At 50.2% G+C, this 22,047-nt stretch overlaps 1 protein-coding gene across 4 annotated transcripts in view; it reads left to right on the forward strand.

Annotated features, from left to right (window-relative positions):
• Positions 1-22,047, forward strand: part of RARB (retinoic acid receptor, beta) — a 571,381-nt gene that overhangs the window by 545,662 nt on the left and 3,672 nt on the right. For all 4 annotated transcript variants that reach the window (XM_006883350.1, XM_006883348.1, XM_006883351.1 and 1 more), the window contains 2 exons: positions 6,846-7,022; positions 21,075-21,279. In XM_006883350.1, the coding sequence (XP_006883412.1) occupies positions 6,846-7,022; positions 21,075-21,279 (382 nt within the window). The remainder of the gene's footprint in view (positions 1-6,845; positions 7,023-21,074; positions 21,280-22,047) is intronic.

A 22,047-nucleotide genomic window follows, 5' to 3' on the forward strand; every position in this document is an offset into this window, starting at 1 on the left:
CTCTTGCTCATATGTTGTTTCATGAAATTCTTCTGTGTCTTCCAATTCTTTTCGATACAGTGACTCAGTATATTCCTTCCATCTTCTTTTAATACTTCCGGGATCATTTAACGTTCTGCCGAAAGCATCCTTGATTATAGCAACTCGAGGTTTGAATTTGTTCTTCAGTTCCTTATTTATATAAAAAATATTAATGGGGAAAAAGCTATTTACAGCCTTAAAAAGAAAGCTGATGGAGAACAATAGTGAATGACAGTCCTCTCGCGGGAGGCTAGGTTTCGTTCTGGATGTAGAGCCGGTGGGGCCCGTAGCACCCTGTCAAAGAGACTCCATCTCCTTACCTCCAACCAACAGAAAGAGGCCCATTGGCATGGCAAACACTGCCACTTAGTTATAATTCACAGTGGCATTGCCTTGGGGACAGTCGTTGTTGTTGTTATGTGCCATCACGTTGTTTGCGACTCATAGTGACCCTGTGTACAATAGCTCTATCCTGTGCCGATCTCACTGCCTTTGACACACCCATCCCGATTACCCCAGTCACTCAATCAATCCACCTTATAGAGGGTCTTCCCCTTCTGTGCCGTCCCTCCACCCTCCCAAGCATGATGTCCCTCTCCAAGGACCTGTCCCTCCTTACAACATGTCTGAAGTATGTAGGATGAATCTGTTTGTTTTCTTGGCAGTCCATGGTACATTTAATACTCTTCTCCAGCACCACAGCTCAAAGGCATCAATTCTCCTTCTATCCTCCTTAGTCATTGTCCAACTCTCTGATGTGTAACAAGTGATTGCAAAGACCATAGCCTGTATCAGACGCACCTTAGTCTCCAGAGTGACACCATTGCCCTTCAGTACTTTGGAGAAGTTTGTCCTGGTTGAAGTGGGACCTTAGATGCAGGGTTGGAGAAATGCCTCACCTACTTTGGGCATGTTGTCGGGGGTGGGGGGGTTCTTGGAAGATGACTTCATGCTAGGAAGGGTCATCAAAAGAGAGAAAGACCCTGAACAAGATGAAGAGATGCAGTGGTTAAAGCAGTGGACATGTATGTCGGAGATGGTGAGGGTGCTTGCAGGACAGGACAGGGGTCAGACCTGTTGTTCATAGACTCACTATGTGTTGTACTTGGCTCAGCAGCACCTAACAACCACAGTCATGGGCTGCATAGACCTTAGGGAGTTGAACAGCTGACACAAAGGCAGTGCCTCTCTGGCTGTTCGAACCCACCAGCCGGTTCACCGGAGAAGGAGGAGAAAGGAAAGCCCCTGAAAACCCACTTCAGGGTCAGCTGTGAATCGCTTCTGACTCCCCAGCAGTGAATGTCATCGCCCAGCCTCATCCTGTCAATGGGGGCCCTTCCTCTCCACCTCAGGGTCCAGCCCTCCTCTTCCTCCTCTCTCCTCTGCTGTCTTTCATGACTGTGCCTTCAGAACTGCTGCTGTAAATGAATTCTCCCCTCAGTTCACAACATCACCCCTCGTTACCAACACAAACAGGTCAGAGCCCTCCATGAATCGCAGGCAGGAAGAGAATCTCAGAGCTGTTTGAAGCCCCCGGTGCCTGTGAATCCAGTGACCAGTGCAGTCAAGCACTGGGTTATTTTCTCTTTTATTAACTGCCTCTTCCCTTCAGGTTAGCATAACCGCGAGTTAGATTTACAGGCCGCGAAGGCGGCTTGCATTATTTCAATGGAAGGTGCCACGGGCCTCCTTCTCCCAGCCCAGGAGCGTGATAAAGCTGCCTCACGCCACCTTGATGAAGATTCTGTTCACACTGCCTGGGTCTGGCAATGGCTTTGTTTCCAGATGGAGACTCGATTGTGAAATGATTTCCTACCGCAAGCTGGCCTCGCCGTCCCTGTCTTCCATGCCGTCTTCCCACTAGCCAGATCAACTGTCCAGTAAATTTAATTACAGCCTGAATGGCCGCAGTTCCTGATCTTCTGCCGTCCCCCTCCACCCCATCCCGGCCCCGAGTGTGCTGAATCCCACCGGGGTCCTTCACGAGGGAAATCAGGTCAATCTCTAGGCTTTGTTCTCAGCTTGCAGAGCGGATGCTGGTGACCGTTGTTGCCACGGCGGCAGGGGCGCCTGTGGTTGGGAGATTATGCTCTTTGTCTCTTCTGGCTTTTCCCTCTGCAGCATTAACAACAAGAGCTGGTTTTACTGACTCCCAGGGACTGTGAGATAGGAAACTGAACATACCAATGTGGGGTGCGCGATACCCACGACTGAACTGTGTGCATTTGCCAGAGGCCCCATCCCAGGCCTGAGGACTCTTCTGATGTGTGCTTCAGATCTGCCTCTGGGGCAGCAAACTCTGTATCTGCAAGCAGGCCCAGGCCCTGGGGTCCAGGAGAAACATTGTATCAGAGCCTCTGCCTAAACAGGAATGCTTTTGTGAGACTTCTAAACCAACCGAATATTCACGAGAACGTCACCACTCATCAATTCACTCATCACATGTCAACGACTGAGGGTCTGCTATGTACCAGGTTACTTTGTGTTTTAGAAACTTTGGTCTAGACACTAAAGAATAAAAGATTAGAGAGGAACCTCCTGTGTAAATAACTAATTTAGAGAAGATGTGCACAGGAGATTTGTTGTTATTTGCTGTTGAGTTCAACTCATGCTGCCTCCATGAACAGACCCCGTCCTATCCTGCGCCGTCCTCATCATCTCTGACATGTTCGAGCCTCTTGCCCCGGTCACTGTGTCAGTCCATCTCATTGAGAGTCTTCCTCTCTTTCACCGACCCTCCACTTTCAATACAGATTGCATCTCAATGGCAAGAAGACAGACTCTTAACCACTGGGCCAATAGGCAATATCATGATGGAGAAGAGATTGGAACTGTCAACAACTTCATCCTATTTGGATCCACCATTAATACCCGTGGTACCAGGCGTCAGGAAGTCAAGAGACACATTGGACTCACTGGAAAAATCTGCTGTTAGGGACCTCTCCAGATTATTGAGGAGTAATCATGTCAGTTTGAGGACTAAGGTGCATCTGATTCAGGCCACTGGTCTTTCCAATCACTTGCTGTGCATCTGAGAGCTGAACAATGAATAAGGATGACAGAAGAATTGATGCTTTGGGTGGGGGGGAGAATTGATGCCCTTCCAACTGAACGTCCCATGGACTGTCGAAAGAACAAATAAGTCTTGGAGACGGTGCAGCCACAGTGCTCTTTTGGAGACAAGAATAATAAGGCTTCACCTCACATACCATGGGCAGGTTGCTAGGAGGTTGCTATTCGTTGGAGAGGATGCTGGGAAGAGTGGAGAGTGGGCAGAGGAGAGGAAGATGCCCAACCAGTTGAATTAACGCGGTGACTGCCGCAATGGGGTCCAGTGTGTCAGGAAGTGTGAGGACGGCGCAGGACAGGACGGCGTTCACATCTGTTCACAGGGTCACTATGAGTTGTACTCGACTCGACAACACCCAACAACAACAATAACAAGGAGGAAGGGGCCCTGCTGGGACTTGGGCCTCAAGCTTCTTAGACTGATGAAGAAGAAAAGACTGGTTCTTCCCTACAGCACAGAGGAGGCCAGTTGTGCGTCCGAGGGGCCACTGTTCTCCATGCGCCTCAGCTCGTCATCCTTGCTGTCTGGGTGAGGCCCTAGGGCCAGGCCTGGCCTCTGTTAGACAAAAGGGGCCTTCCAAGGCCTGGGGGGGGGGGACTCACTGGGATGGACAGAGCCCCGTGGGAACACTTAGCTCCTTCAGTGTCGTACATGTGACCACAGCAACGCTGAGAACCCATTTTCTGGGTTTTAGTGTTAGTCTCTATTCTTATTTTTAGTTATCAGCATGTTGCTTTTTGTCTTTTATTTTCATTAAGAAAAATTTCTGACATAATATATGTATTGCGATGGGAAAGTCTGCTGTTAGGGGCCTCTCCAAAGTACTGAAGAGCAGTGGTGTCACTCTGGAGACTAAGTGTGCAGGCGATGGTCTTTGCTGTGTGTCATAGAGCTAGACAATGACTAGGGATGATAGAAGGAGAAATGATGCCTTTGAGCTGTGGTGCTGGAGAAGAGTATTGACTATACCATGGACTGCTAGAAAATGAACAGGTTCAGCCTAGAGAAGGTTAAACCAGGCTGCTTTTTAGAGGCTAAGATTTTGACCCTTCATCTGACATACTTGGGACATGTTGCCAGAACAGCACAGGAGAGGAAGACCCTCTATGAGCTGGATTAATTCAGTGACTGGGGTAATTGGGATGGGTGTGTCAGAGACAGTGCAATTGGCACAGGACAGAGCAGAGTTTAGGGCTGTTGTACAGAGGGTCACTATGAGTCACACATAACGGCACATAATAACAACCACCCCCTCAAAGGAGAATGAACAGTATAATGAAGTCCCATGACCATTCCATGGCCAATACTATTTAATTTCTTACCTCTCCCATCCCTACACACACACACACACATACACTCATTCTCTCTCTCTCTCCCTCTCTCTCTCCCCCCTACGTATTATAATGAAGTACATTCCAAATGTCACTGCATCAACAAATACCCACTTCCTAAACAGCATGCCTCTAGAAACTCTATGAACTTTAATAAATGCTGATAATTATAGAAAGGCTTCAGGCCTTTTGTTCATAGGGTCGCTATGAGTCATGCTCGACCCGAAGGCAATTAACAACAAGTAGCTCTGGTGGCCTAGTGGAAAGAAGCTGCGCTGCAACCTTGAAGGCAGGCAGTTCAAATCCACCAGGTGCTCTGCTGGAAAAGAATGGGCAGTCTCCTCCCGTGCAATTAACTGTCTCTGGAAACTCACTGGAGGGTCAGCTGTGGGTTGGTTCTGGCTCAGTGCTGCACAGCAACAACGTTCTATAAGGTAGAAATGTTCACCCTCTAAAAAAAGAAAGCATAAGAACAACACCTTTATCACTCCTAAAATAAAGTTATTAGTGATCCTTTAATATCTTAAACTTCCAGTTTTCTCACATATGTCCACAGCTACTTCATTTAAATCAGAATTCCCAAATGCTTGTACAAGTCATTACTAACGTCTCAAATCTCTCTTTCTTTAAAGTTAGGTTTATTGAGGTGTAACTTACATAATATAAAATTATTTCTTAGATGGTCAGTTGACAAAGGAATAAAGCCGTGTGAGCACCCCCACAATACTGGTGTAAATGCTTCCATCCCTCCCAGGACTTCCTCCAGCCCCTAATTCCTCGCCCTTGGAATCCTACTGTTTTTCACTGAGGTGACTCTTTACAAGTCTCAAGGATCTTTCCAGAATGCCCTAGAAACGCATTCAGAGAGTACTTGGGCTTTGGCAGCTCATGGCCTTTACTGGACATAATATATATATAATGTTTCTGGGGTTCACCAATGCATGTTTCCCTTCTTCTCTTGATGAATAGCGCTCCACTGCACGGCTGGATCTCCTTCTCTCTCTCTGTCTCTCTCCCTCTCCCTCTGCCTCCTTCCTCTCTTCCCCCCTCTCTCCCTCCCCCAGCTCCCTCCATTTCTCCCTCTCTCCTTCCCTCCCTCTCTTTCTCTCTCCCTCTCTCCTCCTCTCTCCCTCCCTCCCTCCTTCCTTTTCTCTCCCTCCCTCTCTCCCTCCACCCCACCTTCTCCCTCTCCCTCCCTCCTTCCCTCTCTCTCTTTCTCACTCCTGCTCTCCTTCTCTCTCCCTCCCTCCCTCTCTCTCCTCCTCTCTCCCTCCCTCCTTCCCCCTCTCTCTCTTTCTCACTCCTTCTGTCTCTCTTCCTCCCTCTCTCTTTCTCCCTCCCTCCCTCTCTCTCCTTCTCTCTCCCTCCCTCCTTCCCCCTCTCTCTCTTTCTCCCTTCCTCTCTCTCCTTCTCTCTCCCTCCCTCCTTCCCTCTCTGTCTTTCTCACTCCCTCTGTCTCTCCTCCTCCCTCTCTCTTTCTCCCTCCCTCCCTCTCTCTCCTTCTCTCTCCCTCCGTCCTTCCCTCTTGCCTCCTTCCTCCCTCCCTCTCCCCCCTTCCTTCCCTCCTTCTTTTTCTCTTTTTTCATTTCTTTCTTCTTTTTGTAATGTATTTGTTGAAAAAGCCAGGTGATTGTTTTCTAGCTTTCCCTCATATTCATGATGGTGACAGTGGCACCCCCATTGTGTCATTAACCGTGTCCCTCTGTCCCCTGAATGTCCTCTAGTTAGAGTTAGAGCCAGAGGCTCCTCTGAGTCACGTGTGTTTGGGTTCCAGACTGAGAGGAGGTTGTGTGTTTTCCCACCGGGAGGCACAGATGGTAGGTGGCCTGTTAAAGGCTGTCATTAACCATTGATGGTCAATGCCCAAAGCCATTCACTTATCAGGGTGACAAAAGATGAGTCCTTATTCTGTTACTGCGCCTTCATTTATTAGCTGAAATATTTGCATACAGAGAAACATTCCCACCATTGCTACTTGATCCCAAAGTGGCACCAACAATTAATGTTTGATTGTTAGCCGGAAGATCTAAGTCCGAGAGTTCACCTGAATGGACTGCGGGAGAAAAGGCTGCTGATAGACTTCTAGAAGAAAAAAGGACATTGGAGCAAAATTCTGCACGTGGGGTGTGTAGGGTCTCCGTGAGTCCATGCTGACTTGCTGGTTACGCAGGGTGACAGCTGGCCACTCCTGGCAACATGCCCAAAGTAGGTGAGATGATGCCTTCCTTCCGAGGGGAACCTTGGCTGCTCCTCCTCTGAGACATATCTGTTTGTCCTTTTGACAATCTGTGGGATATTCCGTGCTCTTCTCTAACCCCACAACTGAAAAGTGTTGCTGGAAAGACTTATTTTATCCTTCGTCTGTCGTTGGATTTCCCAGAAACCAGGCCTCATGGGTGTTTTTTTTCTCTCTCCTCTCTTAGAACTCCAGTGCTGACCATCGAGTCCGGCTGGACCTGGGCCTCTGGGACAAATTCAGTGAACTGGCCACCAAGTGCATTATTAAAATCGTGGAGTTTGCGAAGCGTCTCCCGGGCTTCACTGGCTTGACCATCGCAGACCAAATCACCTTGCTGAAGGCTGCCTGCCTGGACATCCTGGTACGTGCCTCTCAGCTGGGAGGAGGAGGAGGAGGGGACGGAGGGCACATGAGACTCTGCAGGGAAGACTCGGGTTCCCAGGCTCCTTTGCGCAAAGTCCTCTGTTTCAGCTGCAGTCTCAGATTCGTGTCCAAAAGCTCAGACACCCTGGAGCTGCACAGAGGCCACCCCCACCTCTGCCCAGCGTGGGAACCTCACACAGGATCTTGGGCAAGGGGCTCACGCTCCCTCAGGAATTGGTCAGTTGCTCACTTTTCCCTGGAAGTCTATCAGTGAGTGACCCTCTTCCTCCCTGCCACTCCCACCCTGACCTGGGGTCTCATAGAGGACTGATACCCCTTCCTCACGACAGCCCCTGCCCGTGCACACAGTGCCCCACCCTTCATCTTCATCACCTCCGGTGGCCCCAGTGTTCCCGCCATGCTCACACCATGGCTTCCAGAGTCCACACCCTCGCCCCCTTCTCCCCGGTGTGCACTAGGCGTGGGGTGAACCGGCCTGACTGGGCGGTTCCCATGGGCGGGGAGCAGCCTCTGTGAGCGTCCACAGGGACATGTCCTGCCTGGCGTGAGCGCAGAGGCTCCGGAGGGAGGTCGGTCCGGAATGCATCACGAAACGGGGAGAGGGAGAGAATTAGCATTTATGGTCCTTGAAATCCTAGTCTTCTTTCCCCCATGTCCTTTGGGGTGGCTGCCCGACTCCTCCCCCACTAAGCACCAGAGTGCACTAATCTGGACTTGAGAAGTCCTCACAACTCGCTGAGTTTAATTTTTTTAAATTTAAAATATATTTTCTTATATATTGGTTTGCAAGCTGAATTCATCTACACTGTGTTTCGGTCTTTTTACTATGCCTTTCATGTTCTTGTTACTGTTGTTTGCCATCAAGTCAGAACCAACCCATAGCTGACCCTCCAGTGGGTTTTCAGAGATGGTAAATCTTTTTTTATTTAATTTTATTAGTTTTAATGAACATTTACAGAGATTTTGGATTTCCATTCATTCATTGTTGCACTTTTCTCCCTGCCCAGCCCTCCGCCAGAGATGGTAAATCTTTATGGGAGGAGACTGCCCATCTTTCTCCTCCACAGCAGCTGGTGGGTTCAAACCACCGGCCTTTGGGTTGGTAGCCCATCTTCTTACCCACTAAGCCAATGGGGCACCCCGATGGTTGGGTGGCAGCTGTTGTTGTTTTGTGCTGTTGAGTTGGAACCGAATCATAGCAGACCCTCCCGTGGGCAGTTCATCACATGAAAGGAGACTGCCCATCCTTCTCCCACAGAGCAGCTGGGGGATTCGAACCATGTGCATTTGGGATTGCAGTGCAGCTTTTAACCACTAGGTCACCATAACACCGGGTATAAACCATGCTGAAAAGCAAATACACTATAATTATACACACACACACAGAGAGAGAGAGAGAGAATCTCTCTGAGAATGAAGTAGTAGGGTGGCATGTGAAGGAGTTCTGCAGATGTGTGTCTGTCTGTCTGTCTGTCTGTCTGTCCTCCCCCTTGATCCCTAAGAAAATTGGTAAGGATTTCTCAGTAAGAGGCCAGAGGTCCTGAAGGCATAGCTGCTGTTTCTTTTCTTGTTGAATCAGAGAGTTGGGGGTGAAGTATGGAAAATGATTTTTTTAAAAAAAAATCCAAATATCAGAGCAGCATGAGTTCACCGCGTGTTCTGTTTGTAAGCCTAAGCCCCCTTGAGGCTCACGCAGCTCAGTAAGGCTGGGTTGTGTGCAGTCAGCCCATTTCACAGATAAGGAGCTTGAGGCGAGCCAGGGTGTGAAGTCACGTGGCATGTGGTCAGTGGAGCCTGAGGCCTACATCTGTGGACTCTGGAATCGTGACAGGAGCTGCTGACAGAGTGGCCTGGGGGGCCCCCACTGGACCCTCAGGGTCAGCACACAGGCCCCAAGGGAAAACCAGCCGCTGCCCAGGACGCTAGAGGCCACCTGGACTCGTTAACAATCTCATGAATGATGAACCTTCAGATTAATCAGCAATAATGCCCAGGATCTTCTAATGCTTTTTTAACAAGCAGTTGGACTAGAACAGCTAGCTCTAGAATTTTCCCTGAGCCTCAGAACATCCTCAAGATGTTAGCAGAATCTGCAGTTAATGTGGAAAGAGGGGCCACAGGCCTAGAGGGACAGTTCCCTGCTGAGGACACAGCCAGTCAACACACCTACACCAACTGTGGAAGCCCTGGCAGGTCCTGGCACCAACAGCTAACTCAAGGTGTGAACTATGACCTGCCCTCTGATCTCTCCCTGACCCTCTGGCTGTGAGATGCGGCAGCTTTTTGACACCCCCTGCCCCAGCCTCAGCCCTTTGGCAAAGGTGTGGAATGAGAGGAGGGAGATTACCATAGGAGGGCACGTTGGCCCGGTAAACACACTCAGGGATCAAGGTTTAGAACTCGCCCTCAAACAATCTCTTCCCACCTTCATGGCTGTCTTCCCACATCTTCAGGCATCTCAGGGTGATAGAAATGCACCTCGGTTTGCAGGTGCCCCTGAGAACCGGCCCGTAGCACCTCAGCCATGTCCTTGAACCTCTCAAAGCTTCACTCTCCCCATCTTTACATAGGAAGATCATGAAGGAAGGGACTAGGGTAGTTGCTAGAAAAAGGCTGGAAGCACCTAGGATGTGCTCTGTGGCTAGTCGATGATGCTGAAAGCAGTGGCAGGCCTGGGTTCCCCACGTGAGCCGTTTTAGCTGCTGGGAAGACATCAGAGTATCCTCAGCCCCTCCTCCTTGGCTTTCCAGGGGTAGAGAACCAAGGGGTGCCGAGGCCCTCAGTCACATGAGAAGAAACACACCAGCTGATTTGGTCCCAGACACGAGCTCATGTCTAAGTAGCAGTGGTGAAGGCAGTTAATCACAAGATCCCCCACGATGCACAGCTTCAAAGAGCACCGTGTGGACGTGAATCTCGGCCGCCTGAGCTGGTTTGGAGGATCTTAGCTGAGCTGCAGATGTCTGGAGAGGGAGAGACCGAGACAGCAGGACAGACTGACGCCAGGGGCAGCTGTTCTCAGCCTCTGGGAGGCAGGGCTGGCACTGTCCCGAGGGCCATCACCCTGGCTGAGTGCTGTCCACTCAAGGCCAGTGGTCTCCATGTGGTGTGTGGTCTCCTGACATGACGAGGCTGTTTATTTTCAGTTCACACCTGCCATGGGGGGCACAGTGGTGAGAACGTTCCATCAGCTGCCCCATTACCATCAGGTGGGAGCCCCCTGAGACAGGTATGGGGGAAAGGAAAGCCCTCAGCCTGTCTGCCCCTGCTCCCCACTGTCCTCCACAGGTCTTCGTCCCAGCCTCGCTTGGTGGGGTCTTCACGTGGACTGTTTAGTTGAGATCCCACGTTTCCCTCACAGGACTGGGGGTGGGGGGTGGGCTCTGAAGCCTGTCATTGGCCTTTATGATTTCTAGTGACCTGGTGATGAGGATACACTTGTAGATTAATGGTAAGGACTTGCACTGCCAACCCAAAGGTCTGAAGTTCTAATCCACCACCAGTTGCTCCTTGGGGAAAAAGATAAGACAGTCTCCTCCCGTGTGATCAGCTGCCTCTGAAAACCCGCTGGAGGGTCAGCTCGGAGTTGGTTCTGACAGTGGTAAGGAGCTGTGCTGTCAACCCAAAGGCATGCAGTTCGAATCCACCAGCTGCCCTACGGAAGAAACATAGACAGTCTGCTCCCGTGTGATTAACGCCTCTGAAAGCCTGGTAGAAAGTCAGCTATGAGTCAGTTCTGACCCAATGGTACACATGACAACCACAAATAAAACTGAGTGAGAGCCACGTGGGTAGCACCGTTGCTGACCTCGACCACCTTCACAGGAGGACAGTAGCCCCGCTCACAGCATTAATAATACGAAACCAAGTCCCATGATGTCAGACGTGTTCCCCCCCCCCACGCTCCCATGCCTCTTTCTACTCATCTCAAACCAATATTGCTGCTTGGTCAATCTTACCTCACCCTCTCTCTCTCCCTTTCCATCTCCTCTCTGCCTCTGCCTCTGCCTCTCTCCCTCTCCCTCTGCCTCTGCCTCTCTCCCTCTCCCTCTCACCCTCTCCCTGTCCCTCATCCAAAAACCCACTATGATCACTCACGAACCACACAGAACCATCCTGGGGGAGTCAAAAGCCTGTATTTCAGATTAATAACAATATACAGTCACAACAGCTCCCAAAATGTGCACGCAGGCACCTCAGCCTCGAGCTTTCTGACTCTTACTAGCCAACTGAGTTCTCAGTCCTGCCAACATTGGCTTCCCCCCACCACAAAGTCCCGTCTCACATTCAGTTCTCCAGTTCAGCTCTCACTGCCGCCGCCACCATCCCCAACGGGTTCGGCGCATCTCTCTCCTCTGGCTGGGCGAAGAACCTCTTCTGGTATGGGAAGAATTCCTAATCTCTCAGCCACGGCTGTTCTGTTTCTTGGGGAGACTAGCCAGTCTCCTTGTGGGCAGGCCCATACCCCTCATTCGTGCAGTCCTGCACCTCCACACGGTCCATCATCTACACTAGAAAAGCCACGTTCAGAGACAGACTGCACAACAACAGGAGGCAAACGGGAAAGTTCTGTCACAGTAACGGTAGCCCCTCCAAAGCCATCCGCCGCTGGTGGACTTTACGAGGCCTTTGCTGTCCCAGCGGCTGAGCCCAGTGTTGAGCGCATCAGGGAGGCTCCAGGGGAGGCCCTGTCACCTGCACGACCCTGTTATGCTGCGCTCACAGCTTCTTCCTTGTTTTGTCTCCTATACCCTCTTCTGTCCCATCTTCCTCTTCCTCTCACCTGCATCCTCTACCCTGCAGGTTGTTGTTGTTGTTGTTGTCGTCGTTCACACCTCACAGCAACCCTGTGAACAAACAGATCTGAACCGTGTCCTGTCCTGAGCTGTCCCCATCATCTCTGGAGCCCATGGCTGCAGTCACTGTGTCAGTTTGTCTCATTGAGGATCCTCCTCTACTTCATTGACCCCCTACCTTCCCAAGCATGATGTCCTCCTCGAGGGAATAGCCTCACCTAGAGTCAAACCCAAAGCGTGTGAGACAAGCTTCGCCATCCTTGGCTGCAGGGAGCTTGGCTGCACCTTTTCGAAGCCGTATCTGCTGGTCCTTTTGGCAGTCCAGGGCATCATGGGATGTTCCGTCCCCCTGAAGCCTCCCCACCTCCTGGCTCCTCTCCCCTCTCTCGAGGTCTCCTGGCCTTTCTTTCATTGATTTCCTCCACAAACAGTCGCTGGGTCTGCTGTGTGCCAGGCGTCCCTACGGGCTCTGAGCAACCTGTGTCAAAACAGATAGCATCTCTCCAGGAGCTGACCTCCTACAGGAAGAAGGGGGATGAGGAGACATCTGAGTGGGCTTGGTGATGTCCTGGGGCCTACGGAGGAAGGTGGAGCAGGGTGAAGCGACAGCCCATGGCTGAGGCGGGTGTTCGGGGAGCAGAGCCTGTGAAGACGCAGCAGGAAGCAGACAGATGCGAAGGCGGAGTGTGCAAGGTGGGAGCACAGAATTCAGAGGTCCTGGGACATCCAGCAACAAAGGGGTCAGGAGTGTGGTGTAAGGGGTAGTCACACAATGGCTGAGAGAACATTGTAGGAAGGAGTTGTGCTGCCAACCTGAAGGCACTTGGTTCGAGTCCACAGCTGCGCTCTCTTCGGGAGGAAGATAAGACAGTCTCCCATGAGATTGACTGTCTCTGCAAACCTGCTGCAGGATCTCCTATGAGTCAGTCCTGATTCAGTGGTTCACTAAGAGGCCTTCCGTGTGGAGGACCTCGCCGGCTCCCAATGTGAGGACTTTCCCTGAGGGACACGTAAGGTTTCCCTGGACCTGCCACCCACTGCCCTCACTGCCCCCGAGGAAAACATTCCCATGCCAGTCACAGCTGAACCTTCCGGCTGGTGACGCACAAGAGACTGTCCTGTGACTGCAAACTGTGATTTGTGACTCCTGAGGCCCCGAGGACCGTGTGGATGAATGTCCATGGGGGACAGTTCCCACGCGAACAGCCCCGGGCACTTGATGGAGACAAGACCGCAGGCCAGAGACGTGGGGACACAGGGCCCACCTCAGCATCGCCTCTGGCAGCGTGTGCCATCAGGAACAACCCTGTGTCTCTCCAAGCCTCAGTCTCTGTAAGTGTGGGGTGACTCCCTGCCAGCCATCTGGGACCACCGTGAGAGGGTCCATGTCGTAGCACAGGAGGCTGGACTCTTGAGCTATACGCAACCTGGGTTCAAATCCCAGCTCTACCACTCAGGAGCTATGTGGCTTCAGAGCTGTGTGACCCCTCTGAGCCTTGATTTTCCTGGCAGATAAATGGGTGTGATCTAGCCCCTCACTGATGAGGCTGTGAGTTGAGTTTAGAAACGTGAGAGATGCAGCGTACTATCTGGTGTGTGGTAGATGTTCATTTAAATTGAGTGCTGTTGTCATCAGGGAGCTCTGGTGGCCTACTGGTAAAGGACTGCACCGCTAATCCAAAGATATGAGGTTCAAATCCACCAGCTGCTCACAGGAGAAGGATGGACAGTCTCCTCCGAAGACGTATACTGCGTCTGAAAGCCCACTGGAGGGGCAGCTACGAGTCTGTTCCAGCTCACTGGCATAAAACAACAACCAGCAGCAGTAGTAGCAGCAGTGTTGAGCTCCTAAGAAAGAATCCAGTTGTTGTCACAGGTAGCTAGGACTCTGATCCATCACAGTGACCACCAGCCACCCGGGGGCCCGCTGAGCACTCTAAATGTACCTGAGTGTAACAGAAACACTAGATTTCAAACAGAGCTGGACGGTGAGCACAGGAAGAGACGCTTCAGATCTGGTCACTGGGATTCACCGTCAACTTGATGGCATCTAAGAGCAGTTTTTAAAGATGCAAAGTATTTCCCAAATGATGTTTATATATTTACATGTATTTGACATATATGTTGTTGTTGTTGATTGCCTTCAAGTTGAGCACAACTCATAGCGACCCTAAAGATGCAAAGTATTTCCCAAATGATGTTTATATATTTACATGTATTTGACATATATGTTGTTGTTGTTGATTGCCTTCAAGTTGAGCACAACTCATAGCGACCCTAAAGATGCAAAGTATTTCCCTAATGATTTTTATATATTTGATATATAATATGTATGAGCTAATAATTGTATATTCAATACATATCATCAATAACATATATAAGTATATATCTACATATGTTGTTGTTATGTGCTGTTGAGTCACTTGTGACTCCTAGCGACCCTATGTACAACAGCCCTAAACTCTGCTGTCCTGTACCAATCTCACTGTCTCTGACACTCCCATCCCGATTATCCCAGTCACTGAATCAATCCACCTCATAGAGGGCCTTCCCTTCCTGCGCTGTCCCTCCACCCTCCCAAGCATGATGTCCTTCTCCAAGGACCTGTCCCTCCTTACAACATGTCCAAAGTACGTTAGACGGAGCCTCAGAATCCTTGCCTCCAAGGAGCAGCCTGGTTTAGTCCTCTCCAGGGTGAATCTGTTTGTTTTCCTAGCAGTCCATGGTACCTTCAATACTCTTCTCCAGCACCACAGATCAAAGGCATCAATTCTCCTTCTGTCCTCCTTAGTCATTGTCCAGCTCTCTGACACATAGCCAGTGATTGCAAAGACCATAGCCTTATCAGACACACCTTAGTCTCCAGAGAGACACCATTGCTCTTCAATACCCTGGAGAGGTCCCTAACAGCAGACTTTCCCATCGCAATACGTCTTCCAATTTCCTGGCTGCTGGTGCCAAGAGTGTTGACTGTGGAGCCAAGCAAACTAAAGCTGTAAACAATCTCAATCTCTTCACCATCCATCCTGATGCTGCCAATTGGTCCAGTGGTGAGAATCTTTGTCTTCTTAACATTGAGCCTCAATCCACATTGAAGGCTGCAGTCCTTGACCCTCTGCAGCCTCGTATATATTTTGACACGGTGACTGCCACAGTGGGCTCTTGTGTGTCAGAAGGGCACACACTAAAACAGGGTTCAGATCTTTTGTTCATAGAGTCACTATGAGTCGTTCGCGACTCTACTTCACCTACCAACAACAACACAACATATAATGATATATAATACTACCTGAAACAAAAGTGGTTTTGTTGTGTTACCTTCGAGTCAGAACCAACTCCTAACTGATCCTCCAGTGGCTTTTCAGAGGCTGTAAATCATAGGAGATGGCCCATCTTTCAAGCCCAGAGCAACTGGTGGATTCGAACCACTTGCCTTTGGATTGGTAGTGCATCTCTTTACCACTAAGCCACCAGAGCTCCCTGTCAAACAAGATACATTATTTGCATTAACGTCTGCTGATCCTCCCGACAGTTTTTAATGTGACAGTGAGAGTTCCAGCCCAGAAATAAGAAGAATCTAGATTCCTGTTCTCTGTACCTGTGAACAGCCCCAGGGCAGGCCCCACTGGAAAATCCTCTGTCCCCACAAGTTCAGCGGCCCCAGAGAAGACAGTCGCCTAAAGTCCTGTGTGTGTTATTGTCATTATGAACATGACTTAAACGTTCCCACTAGCGCTATGGGCGAAATGGTCAGATCACATCAGGATCTCGCACAGTAGATGCCAGCCACCATCAGTGTTAAGACCAAGAGGGGTGAGCCGTGTGAACATTCCTCGCCGAAATCCCTGGATGCCCCTCAGCCAGGTTCCGAGGTGAGAGAGAGAGAGTCTAACGGGAGGAATCCAAGTTCACTTACTCAACAGATACCCATTAACCGTGTACGGCATGGAGAGGTCCGCTCAGGACAGCAGCGAGCAGGAGAGAGGGGTTTCTTTCCAATCTCTTCTCTTTTCAAACATTGGAATTCTAGAAGCATACAGGTCGATGAGCTCAGGGAGTGACAGGTGACGGGAAGAGAATAAAAGCGGCTGATCGTTCATACAATAGTCTGTTGTTGTCGTTGTTGTTGCTGTTATTGTTGTTGTTATGTGCCGTCAAGTCACTTGCAACTCATAGCGACCCTGTGTACAACAGCCCTAAACCCTGCTCTGTCCTGTGCCAGTTGCACTGTCTCCCAACACACCTACCCCCACTACCTCAGTCACTGAATTAATCCACCTCATAGAGGGTCTTCCTCTCCTGCACCGTCGCTCCAGCCTCCCAAGCATGACATCCCTCTCCAAGGACAGGTCCCTCCTTACAACATGACCAAAGTATGTCAGATGAAAATTCAGAATCCTTGCCTCAAAGGAGCATTCTGGCTTCACCCTCTCCAGGATGAATCTGTTTGTTTTCTTGGCAGTCCATGGTATATTCAATACTTTTCTCCAGCCCCACAGCTCAGAGGCATCAATTCTCCTTCTATCCTGTAGGATTCTCTTTATCCGAACTTCAGAAGAGCTCTGGTGGCCTAGTGGTAAGAAGCTGCGCTGCAATCCCAGAGACACTGGCATTAAAATCCACCAGCTGCTCCGTGGGAGAAAAAGGGGCTGTCTCCTCCCGTGTGGTTTACAGCCTCTGAAAACCCACTGGTGGGTCAGCTATGGGTCAGTTCTGACTTTGATGCCACACAACGGCAAACTTCAAAGAAAGGCAAAACTAATCACTTGTTATGCATCAGAGAGTTGGACAATGACCAAGGAGGATAGAAGGAGAATTGATGCCTTTGAGCTGTGGTGCTGGAGAAGAGTATAGAGAATACCATGGACTGCTAGGAAAACAAACAGATTTGTCCTGGAAAGGGTTAAACCAGGTGGCTCCTTGGAGGCAAGGATTCTGAGGCTCCATCTAACATACTTTGGACATGTTGTGAGGAGAGACCGGTACTTGGAGAAGGACATCATGCTTGGGAGGGTGGAGGGACAGTGCAGGAGAGGAAGGCCCTCTATAAGGTGGATTGATTCAGTGACTGGGATAATTGGGATGGGAGTGTCAGAGACAGTGCGATTGGCACAGAACAGAGCAGGGTTTAGGGCTGTTGTACCTAGGGTCGCTAGGAGTCGCAGGCGACTCACGGCACATAACAACAAGAATCCACAGGGTTAAAGATCACATCAAGGGAGCTCCAGAATAGATGAAGGAGACTTCTGGTGGTAGGGAGACGCCCAGGTCGGGATCCGGGTGACAGCTGCTCCCACATTCAGTGTGAAATGCACATTTCCCTCCAGCTGTCTACAGCTGACGTGTGTGCTTGGCTAAAGGTAGGTGTGCTGACTCGTGCTCGCTCGTCCTGTTAATGAATGATCCCAAAACATAGTCACTTAGTTACAGGCAGCATTGTTTGCTCACAGCATCCCTGGGGGTGGAGTCCAGGGGGCCTCAGTGAGGTGGTTCAGGCTCAGAGTCTCAGGGGAAGTGTCCTCACGGCAGCACCCGGAGCCGCAGCATCCTACGGCTTGACTGGGGCCGGGGCCTCCTCACCGCCTGGCCGAGCAGTGCCCACGGCTGCTGAGGGGCTTCTGCAGGTGGATGAGGTTTCTTGAGAAGCCTCAGGACGTATCACCTGACTTTCCCCAGAGTAAAAGATTCAAGAGCAAGGGGGCCACCAAGCCACGTAGGACTCCCTCTCCGAAATCACACTGTCCCTGCACTCCACTCATTAGAAGGAGTCCCTAAGTCCAGTCCCCACGCCAGGGTGGTGGTAGACGTTACGGACAGTCGGGTCAGAACCTTCCAGCAGGTTTTCAAAAGCAGTGAATCACATGGGAGTTGACTGCCCATCCTTCTCCCACGGAGCTTCTGTTGGATTCAAATTACGTGCCTTTGGGACTGCAGATTCGAACCACCTGCCTTTGGGTTGACAGAGCAGTTCCTTACCACCAGACCACCAGAGTTCTCTGAGCTTTCCCACTTGTGAGGGTAGGGAAGGGCAGTCCTACTTTTTAAAGGGAAAAGTGTCCAATTTGTGGCCATCTTTTAAACCACCAAGTATATTCCACTTAAATTTAAAATGAACTCTGTATTGATGATGATGATGATATGTTTGATACAGTAACCGGGGCGATGGGAGTTGGTGTGTCAGAGTTAGTGAGACTGGCTCAGGACAAGGGTTCAGAGCTGCTGGACACAGGGTCGCTATGCATTGCAGGCGACTCAACCAATAACATTCTATGACAGGTTAGGAAGCAGGAGTGGCATCCACTTCCTAAACAACCTGTCTCCGGAAACTCCATGAACTTTGATAACTGTCAATAGTTGTAGAGGAGCTTCAGGCCTTTTGTTCACAGGGTCGCTATTGAGTCATGCTCGACTCGAAGGCAATCAATATTATTTATTATTATTATTATTATTACTATTATTACTGCTACTACTACTACTACTAATTATCAGCCCGATGGGTTGGGAGGTATGTTGTCAGGAGGGTGGTCACGGGTACCGGGGGATTTGGAGCAAAAACCTGCACAGAGAGGAGCTAGCTGCCTAAGGACTAAGGAAAGCAGCAATGTCCAAGACAAGAAATGCAAACACAGAGTCCTTGGAGAGTCAGAAAGCAGGCAGGCAGGGCCAGAGGGCAGTGAGCGTGGGGAGTGGGCAGCAGTGGGCATTTGCAAGGATCGTGGAGGCCACAGATGCCACAGGCAGATGGCTGTTAGGTGCCATCAAGTCAAGTCGACCCATAGGAACCCGGTGAGCACCAGATCTCAGCCTTGTCCGGTCCTGCGCCGTTCCTAACATTGCCGACACGCTTCAAGTGTTTGAGTTTTCCTCTAAAACTGCTGAGAAGCCATTGGGAGGATGGACGGCTGGGAGAGATCAATGCTGATGAACGTGTGTGCTGGGTTGTGGATGCTCTTGTCTGAGGACACGCGAGAGGGGGACCACTTGGAGGATGAAGGTGGGCTTGGGGTACTTGCAGGACCGAGGAAGGAAGTGGGCCAGCCCCTGGCTCCAGCTGCCCCAAGCTCACCTCCTCCCGGGTCTCTCACCTCCACCGAGCACGTGGAGTCCACCCGCAGTTGCCTTTGCTGTCAGCTCTTTACCTCAAGGTGGGTCCACGCAGCAGCATGAACAGGAGTTTTGTCTGAGCCCCCGGGATCCTCCTTTCATCAGTCAGCTTCTCCTGGACTATTTTTACACGTCTCATGGGACCTGCGTGCAAGTCTTCCCAGATAGAGTGCCCTTCTCAGAAACAAAGGGTACGTTCATCCTGGAGAAGAACTTGGTAGTCGCCACTAGCATGTGAGTTCTGTGTGACACCGTGAAAAGGCCTGGTTTCTGTCTGGAGGCAGGAGCTGGGGTGCAGGTGACCGGGGCTGTGCCAGGGGTCCCTCAAACATGTCTTTGTACAAGCATCACAAGCTCCCCCCACTGGCTGTCGCGCTGTAGCTTTGAACCTTTTAGGAAGAGAAGCAACTAATGAATGACGACGCTTCATCACACTTCAGATATTTTACAACTTTTGAGGATGGAAATCCTTCTGAATAGAAGAGTTGGAAAGCAGTGCTGGTCTCACACTGTTTGGACACGGATTTCTAAGAGTGCTGTTTACAACTTTCAGATGCATAATCCCGAGTCGTCTTTTCTTCCTAGCAAATCCTCCAATTTCTCTCATTCTTCAGAGGCCAGAGTCACTTCTCTGGTACCAGTCTGGTTCCAGACTAGAAATATGTTTGGAAGGTTTGCATCTATACATGTTGAACATATGAATAACTTTTCCGCAGCTTTTGTGGCCTAGTGGGTAAGGGGTTATGCTGCCAACCCAAAGGCAGGCAGTTAGAATCTGCCAGCCACTTAAAGGGAGAAAGATGAATAGTCTTTCTCCATGTGATTTCCAGCCTCTGAAAATCCTTTGTAGGGTCAGCTTAGAGTCATTTCTGACTGCAGGGCAGTGAGCGAGGAACTTAGGACATCGCATGACCACTGGCCCCAGACACTCCACATGTGTGGTTGGACACTATCTCTTAACGTTTCTCTAAGTGGGTGAAACGATTCGGAGCTGAGGATTGGGAGAGTGGTGGCCCGGGTACCACACTCACCTTTCTACTATGAGAGTGTAAAGGTTTATTATGTAACAACCTCCACGTTCCCTTACTGCTCTGACATGGGAACAGCTTTCCCTCGTCTGCTGTCAGGAGGTAGACAGCGTCAGATGGTCAAGAAGGAACGTGGACAACGCGACGAGACAAACATCTGAGAGACAAAATATTCACACATGAAATGAAGAGGTATCTCTGTCTGGATAGCGCTCTAATTATCAGCTGTCCAACTCACTGGGCCACTTATCCACATAACGAAATACTCAGGACTTTGCAAACATGTCCTGTTTAGATGGTTTCCTCTCCCTCCAATGTCAAGCAAGGTTTGTAGACATTTTTCTGCTTCCAACCCACGGGGCTGTGTGTTCCCGTACACCAAAATACCTGCCGTGGACAGTGCGAGGGTGTTTACTTACTGTACAAAATGACCCAACCCAGGGGGCAGGAGGGGCGAGGATTAAACCAGCACTGGCCCAGAGCCCACCTGAGCGATCTCACAGTGGCAGCTGGTTTCAATAGTGACTTAAATCGTGGGCAGGGTAGCTTTGGGGTGGTTAAGAGCACATGTTGTGGAGATGGTTAGCTGGAATTCAAATCTAGTACTGGCCCATTCCCTTCTTCATCTGTAAAATGAATCTTTTTACACCATTTGACCTTTCAGAGCGACAAGCCGCTCATCTGTAACATGATAATTAAAGTTGCTGTAGCCAGTTGTTTGAAAACATGTGTAACACTTGACATACACTAAGCCTTTAATAAATGGTATGAAGTCTCTTTTTGGTAGACTCTGGGTTCTTTAAAGAGTAACTTCTTCTTTGTATCCAAGACACCTGGCTCTGTGCCTGGGACATAAGTAGGTCCTCAGCGAATGTTTACTTGAATCATGATGAATGACTTGGAGCAGTTGTGTCTTCAGTTTCCTTGTGTCCTATTCATTACGCCTTAAATAGCTTCAGCCTCTGTGTTTGGACTTCAGCGCTCCTCCTGGGCCGGGGCTGTGGGCCCAGGGTGGTCTGTGAGCTCTCTGGATGTCCGTGTCAGTGCCTGGCTAGATCGGCTTAGAGGATCCTTTCAAAAGTGTTGTTTTTCTTCTTCCAGATTCTCAGAATCTGCACCAGGTACACCCCAGAACAGGACACCATGACCTTCTCCGATGGCCTTACCCTAAATCGAACTCAGATGCACAATGCTGGATTTGGTCCACTCACCGACCTCGTGTTCACCTTTGCCAACCAGCTCCTGCCTTTGGAAATGGACGACACCGAGACGGGCCTTCTCAGTGCCATCTGCTTGATCTGCGGAGGTATGGCCCAGCTCTGTGCGGCTTCAGGGAGGAGTTGCCGTAACCTGTGGGGAATTCCTCCTCTCCATTAGGACCTCTGGGGGAGCAGCCCATGGGGAGGGTAAAGGGGCTCCCCGAAGATGGCAGCTCCTCTGGGAGTTGGAACCCACCTGTGGCTACGCAGAAGGAGGATGGGCGGTCTCCTCCCATGGGATTTAAGGCCTTGGAAAACCTGCTGCTGGAGTTGGTTCCAACACAACAGCTGGGGGTGGGGGTGTGATTATGAAGTTAGTTTTCATTGGAAACACAACGTGTATAAAGCCAGACATGGGGGTTGGTGGGACAGGCATATTGTTATTATTAAATCACAGTATTGGGGCTCCCTCTGCTCAGAGAAATACCAAAAATGCTATTACTCTACTGCCTCGGGGGGGGGGGTTAATGGCAGAATTAGACAATTGAATGATGATCTCAGGGGCTTGGATGTGCTGTTTGTGATTCTGTGGCTGGGAATACCACTCACTGGCTTGTTAACAACACACCCACCCCTCACCTTCTGAAAGTGTCTTAGTATCAGGAGACAGCTTCCCCTTGCTTTGGTGCAAGCATGCCTCTGAACTTTTATTTCGGTTCGGTAGTGCCACCTCCTGGTCATAGGAGGGAATTCTGTATCAGACAAAAGCTTACAAGCCATCAAAATGTGCTTTCAACCCAGGAAGGGCGGTTCTTTTCAAGTGTTACTGCCAAAGGTAACTGCATAGATCTTCAGGGTGTGTGTGTGTGTGTGTG

Source organism: Elephantulus edwardii, unplaced genomic scaffold, assembly GCF_000299155.1.
Source record: "Elephantulus edwardii isolate Elephantulus edwardi_28Jun2011 unplaced genomic scaffold, EleEdw1.0 scaffold00027, whole genome shotgun sequence".
NCBI lineage: Eukaryota > Metazoa > Chordata > Mammalia > Macroscelidea > Macroscelididae > Elephantulus > Elephantulus edwardii.